At 35.7% G+C, this 5,981-nt stretch overlaps 1 protein-coding gene and 1 pseudogene across 1 annotated transcript; one reads left to right on the top strand and one right to left on the bottom strand.

The window, feature by feature from the left end:
* The first annotated feature begins 826 nt into the window (after positions 1 to 826).
* Positions 827 to 2,218, top strand: LOC120115610 (annotated as a pseudogene).
* Positions 2,219 to 2,899: 681 nt separating this feature from the next.
* On the bottom strand, positions 2,900 to 5,981 carry LOC120115619. Its single transcript, XM_039136270.1, has 5 exons — positions 5,687 to 5,981; positions 5,219 to 5,280; positions 4,518 to 4,608; positions 3,839 to 3,935; positions 2,900 to 3,753 (listed from the first exon to the last, which is right to left on the bottom strand). The coding sequence occupies exons 1-5, from the start codon at positions 5,827 to 5,829 to the stop codon at positions 3,451 to 3,453; spliced, it is 696 nt and encodes a 231-aa protein (XP_038992201.1). The 5' UTR covers positions 5,830 to 5,981; the 3' UTR covers positions 2,900 to 3,450.

The raw sequence follows: 5,981 nt of genomic DNA on the forward strand, positions 1-5,981 counted from the left end.
AAAAAAAAGAGAATTGGATAAATGAGTTAATAAATGAGCTTATTTGTGAACATTAATGAATCAAACATAAATGTACAGATCTATTAGATACATGGGAGGGGTTGTGGCCCACCCCAACCCGATAATTGTTTTGACATTTAATTTATATATAAAATTTAAATATTTATGGGATGAATATGAATTGCTCCCTACTTTTAGAAAACTTGTACTTTTCCGTATCAAGTTAGGATTATGGCTCAGTCCTCGCGAACATATATATGTTCATATTCGTTCGTTTATTTAAACAAACATAAAATTTTGTTCATACTTGTTTATTTAACTTAAAAACCGAACATAAACGAAAGGTTCACAAACAATTTATCAAACGCTTTGTTCATTTACATCCATGTAATGTGTTTCTGGCTATTATTTTGAACTCGATATTTTTATGGTTTAGAGGTAACAATGTTGGAATATTTTGTTGATAATGCTACTTGGGACTTGGAAGCATTGCCTAACTGTAATTCCTAGCTTATATTTTGAACTATGTTACACGGACCTTTTAGTTTCTCTAAGGTATTGATGTCTTACACTTATTTGGATATGGGGTACGATCCTCCAAATAAATGAAAAATCTTCTGAAAAATAATAAGCATACTTGTATTCGTCACTCACCACTAAATATATTTATATATCCCTCGCAAATTGAAATGTATATACATGTGATGGGGATTTTTTTAATGAGAGAAACAGAGTAATTCATTCAGTTCTGTAATGATTTGCCATTTTGTTTTTCACTTTGCTCAACTTAATCAATTTTCCTAAATTGTTCCTAAATGTAGTTGCAATGAGTCTGCGTGGATGCAGTGCACCCTCTGGGGTGTTTCCTTGAGTTCTACGTTATCTAATCCCTTTCCATGTAGTTCGATTTTTGTATCAATTCCACGTTTGCCTACAACAAATTCATTATTATACAACCGGAATTCTTGGACGCATGATCGGGATACAAAGTCTCGGCAAGTTAAAGGTACGTGGAAATCCTTTTTCTCCTTTCAAAATGCATCATCAGGCATACTTACTGGAAGAATAATGTTCTAAGCTATGCCTATGAAAAGGACAAACTACGTTTCCCTAAAGGCTCTGCATATATGTATGTACTCATTCTAGTTTGCTTCTTCAAAATGCATCATCGGGCGTACTTACAGTAAGCGGGATGCTCTGAATGACGCTTATGACAAAACCAAACTATGTTTTCCCAAGAACTCTGCATATATGTATGTACTCATTCTAGTATGCTTCTGAATCACTTTTTGAAATGCATCACCGGGCATACTTACAGTAAGCGCAATGCTCCGAATCACGCTTATGACGAAATCAAACTATGTTTTCCTAAGAGCCTGATCATATTTGTATTTGCTCATTCTAGCTTGCTTCAGAATTGCCTGAATTGTTTGCTATTTGTCCAATTTATGATCTTTGAATTTCAGGTTTGCCTCCCTTGCACCTTTCCACTGCATCAACCCCTCTATTAACTGGGAATTTTGGTGGCTTGTCTCACACGGTACCCTTGTTTCCTAGGCGTAGGAGCTCTTCTTCGGCGCCTCGAGCATCGAAGGATGTGCCAAACAGTTTTCGATATTCCCCTATGACTAAGAAGCCTAAATGGTGGAGGAGTTTAGCATGCCTCCCTTATTTAATGCCTCTCCATGAACCATGGATATACGCAGAGACAGCATATAATTTACACCCCTTCTTGGAAGACTTCGAGTTTTTGACCTACCCGTTTCTCGAAGCCATTGGAAGGTTGCCGAGCTGGTTTCTAATGGCGTATTTCTTCGTAGCATATCTGGGAATCGTGAGGAGAAAGGAATGGCCTCACTTTTTCAGATTTCATGTGGTGATGGGAATGCTACTGGAAATTGCGTTGCAGGTGATTGGGACCGTGAGCCGCTGGATGCCGCTGGCTATATATTGGGGTAAGATTGGTATGCACTTTTGGACGGCTGTGGCATTCGCCTACCTGTTTACGGTTGTGGAGTGCATTAGGTGTGCTCTTGCTGGTATGTATGCTGACGTTCCTTTTGTTTCTGATGCTGCATACATCCAAATCCCATATGACTGAGCCTGAAATCGTAACCCATTGAATGGCCTCATTGCTCCAAAGGTATGCTCTTCTCCCGGTTCGAGTAATGCATCTGCAAAATATACTATTATCAATCAGTTAAGAAAATTTCTGAACAAATATGTAAATATTATTCCCACATATATTACATAATTGGTAGGTGACAATTTAAATTCTCCATTATGCTATTATTAGGGTGAGTAAAACTCAACTTGACTCGAAAATATCCAATATTTTCTAACTAGATTCAATGCTGAAAAACTTGACTCTATTCGTATTTTTATAAACTCAACTCGAAAAAAAATTTAAATTTGGATTGAACTATAAAATAGGACTCGAATAATTCAAATTTTTTGCAACTAATGACTTGGTTTTCAAGTTCGAGTGGGATCATCAATTCTACATTATATATATATATATATATATATATATATGAAACATGAAAAATATATATATATATATATATGTACATCATATATAATAATAATAAATTATTTAAATTATATTTAATTAATATTATAATATTGTTTAAACAAAAAGTCAAACAATTCGATTCAACCTAAATTTTATAAATTCGACTAAACTCAAAAAAATTCAAATAAAGTATGTTGTATAAAATAAAATTTATCAACTCAAATAACTCTTGTATTTACCGATTCGATTGAATATTCACCCCTAACTATTTCGCTTCAACATAAATTTTAGGTTGTTAATCAAGTAACAGAATACAAACAACACTAGCTTTTCCACCATGCTCCTATGCTTCATTTTTCCTAAAATATGTGTGTTCGGATTTTGTCCAACACATAGCAACTAAGCACCAAAAGGAGATTAAATAACAACAAAAAAATTTAAGCAATGTTACTAAAACAAAGAAAGAGGAAGTGAGGTTCAAACCACCACCATTAATCATAGCTCAACAAGTTGCAACCTAAGACTCATCCGTCTCTGGAACAAATTGTTGTGTTAGCAGTTATAAATCTTCAATTTGCTCTACGGTACTAAAATGTGCATCGATTTTGTTGAAAGTTTCTTGATCAATTTCGATTCGAGTGAGCAGATGATGTGCTACTTGTCTGGGAGTCTCTATACACTCTTCGTTAAATGCTTTGGTATCTTTCGTTTCCGTCTCAGAAGACATCGAGCTTTGATTATAAAGCTGTGCTTTCATCTCCATGCACGATTTTAGATCCTCTTCATTTCGAGCTTTGTTCAACTTGTCGACAATATCACTTACAACTGAAGCTCTCACAGCCCACAAGCTTTTAATCTTGTTCAACTTACTGTCCAGTTATTTTGGTCGTCTGGATCATTAGCACCATCATTTGCTTCAGTTCTCAGAAGCTTTTCTATTCCTGATCAACAATTTGTTTTATCCTCTTTCTGGCATTATCGGTTCTCACCGGGTCGGATTTTAGGGTCAGCTTCAGACCTGAACCCATCACTGAAGTCTCATATTCCTTTGAAGTGGGGCTAGGCCTAGACCCTCCATCCTCATCGGATCCTTCATCCATAGATTTTATAGAAAAGACTTCCTCAAGTAAACTAATATTCTGCATGTACCGGTCAAAAGCATCGTTTTCAATTTCAATATTTCCATCCTTGAATTCCTTCAACTTGGAAAACCTCCATTCGTTTAAGGCTATAGCATCCTGAAACAACATACCAGTTCAAGACCTATACAGTAATATAACAAACTTGAACAGGAGTATCTGTTTACTATTAACTAAACTGCACCTTTCGTGTCAGGTGTTTCTTCATTCGGACCTGCAGATTGTCAAATTGTGCAAAAGCATTGGAAAGTTGCCGAAATGAGGGAGCCCTTAAGGGTGTCCTGAATAACATGCAACATGTGGGGGGGGGGGGGGATCAGCCACAAGTCGAAATTTAAATGACAAACTCAAAAATCAATTTAAAGCCTAGAAAGATAGGGTTGAACAGCTGATGTAGATAACAAATATAATGAAGTCAGCAACTAGTAAAAAATGAAAAAACAAAATTGTAGGGGGCCTGAAGATTTTAGGAAAACAAAGTTCACATTGGAGTTTGAGAAGATAGGAAACAAAACGAATTCTAGAGCCAAGGCATTCAATAATCGTCTGCTGGTTTTCAGAACCTATGCTAGTTAAAATTCTTGAAACAGTATCAGTGATGGTAGAATATCAATATACTAAACATGAGAATAGATGTACATTTCCAGCGAGGCCCATTTTGACCAACATGACACAGCTACGTTTTCCTACAGGGAATGTTACATGCATGCAATAACAAATCTTGTGAACTATATCGGCTTGCAATGACAGTTTCACATAGAAACATAAGCTGTGCAGGCAGATACACACTTTCTGCTTTTTGTGTCATAGTTTCAAAAATGAAAGGAAATGCATATATTGAATAGTTGATCTTTGCAACTTACACTTGCGAAGACAACTGTGTTGACTTCTGCTCCGACAAAGGAGTGCTTGAAGTCGGAGACTTCTCTGGAAAGGCTGAAGTTGACTTTAAAACTGCAATTACCATGTAAATCACGATCGAGTTATTTATGTCTTCATTGCTTCATTCGTAAACAATACATACGCTTGCGTATTAAGAACAAATTTTTCATTTCTGTACAAAGCAAAGGAAACTACGAAACTACTCCGGTGGCAATTCTTACATAAAAGATATCCCATTTTCCTCTGAATAATGGGCCGAGCCAGATAACCCGTAGGAGATCACCTTAACAGAGCATGCTTTTAGAATAAAATTAAACCTAAGCTCAGCATATTGTAAAGCCTTTCAATAGAATAAATGACCATTCCGGAAAAATTAAAACATATTATCTTGTGAAATAAGCAACTAACAATACTAAAAGTTCTACCTCAAGAATCAGAACATCCCTAAAGAAAGTGAATAACTAGGTGACTACCAAGAATACGCAGGTCTTTGTAATGTATTTCAGGAAAATACACATTCTAACAGTTTCCAACATGAAATATACTTCATATCACCCACTAGCATTAAAACTCCCACTTCAACTTCACAAGTAACCACAAAATTAGACATAATCTGATAACCAAAACAACTAACATTTGACAATAACCAAATGAACTCATCTTCCAAGTTTCCTAGACATACCATGAATATGACATGGATTTTGTGCTTTTGAGCAACAACTCTTGCAGGAACGATATGGGCACCTGCATAAGAAATCGAAGTAATTCGAATGATTTGATATGAAAACTTGTCAAACTCAAGAAACCATTAAAAGAAAGAATTGCAATCAAACACCAGAAATGAAGCTTTTAAAAGTCCTCAATTGGATTAAACTAATCAAATATCTAAACTTAAGTTTACAAATTTTACCACAGTTTATAGCATAAATTTTCCTGCAACTTTTGAACAAACAAAAACCAGAACAAAAATTAACAACCAAATTAAATAAATCCGGAGTCTAAAATTCAAATTAACTTAACGTATCTTGTAGTTTCATTGGATGAGCAAATGATTTGTTCTAAATTTCCACACAAAAATGGAAATTAAAACAAGAAAGAATCCCATAATTACATATGAAAATAAATTTTAAATAAAGGGAGATCTTTTTACCTGGAACGGGCAACATTGCCGCATTGAATACATTTAGGCTTATTAAGCCCGCGTTGTGTCTTAGGCAGCATATCCATGCGCTGAAACGGCGTAGGAGGATGAGGTGTGGCCGTCGTCGTCGCCGATGGCGATGAGGCTGACATTTTAAAGCACGTGATTATCGTTTTCACTCCTTTTCTTCTTCTTTGAAGAACTGGGTGTCTGAATTACGCGCTCTCCGTTGTTTTCTATTACAATTATTATTTTTCTGAGGAGATGGGATTGGATTTGGGGGAGATTTTGGAGTGTGTTTGAA

The sequence above is a fragment of the Hibiscus syriacus genome, unplaced genomic scaffold (assembly GCF_006381635.1).
Source record: "Hibiscus syriacus cultivar Baekdansim isolate YM2019G1 unplaced genomic scaffold, ASM638163v2 tig00110267_pilon, whole genome shotgun sequence".
NCBI lineage: Eukaryota > Viridiplantae > Streptophyta > Magnoliopsida > Malvales > Malvaceae > Hibiscus > Hibiscus syriacus.

Coding starts and splice junctions, on each gene's coding strand:
- LOC120115619 (XM_039136270.1), bottom strand. CDS start 5,829: ATGTCAGCCTCATCGCCATCGGCGACGACGACGGCCACACCTCATCCT. Junction 3,936..4,517: donor ACACAGTTGTCTTCGCAAGT/GTAAGTTGCAAA, acceptor CATGTTATTCAG/GACACCCTTAAGGGCTCCCT. Junction 3,754..3,838: donor AGAAACACCTGACACGAAAG/GTGCAGTTTAGT, acceptor ATGTTGTTTCAG/GATGCTATAGCCTTAAACGA.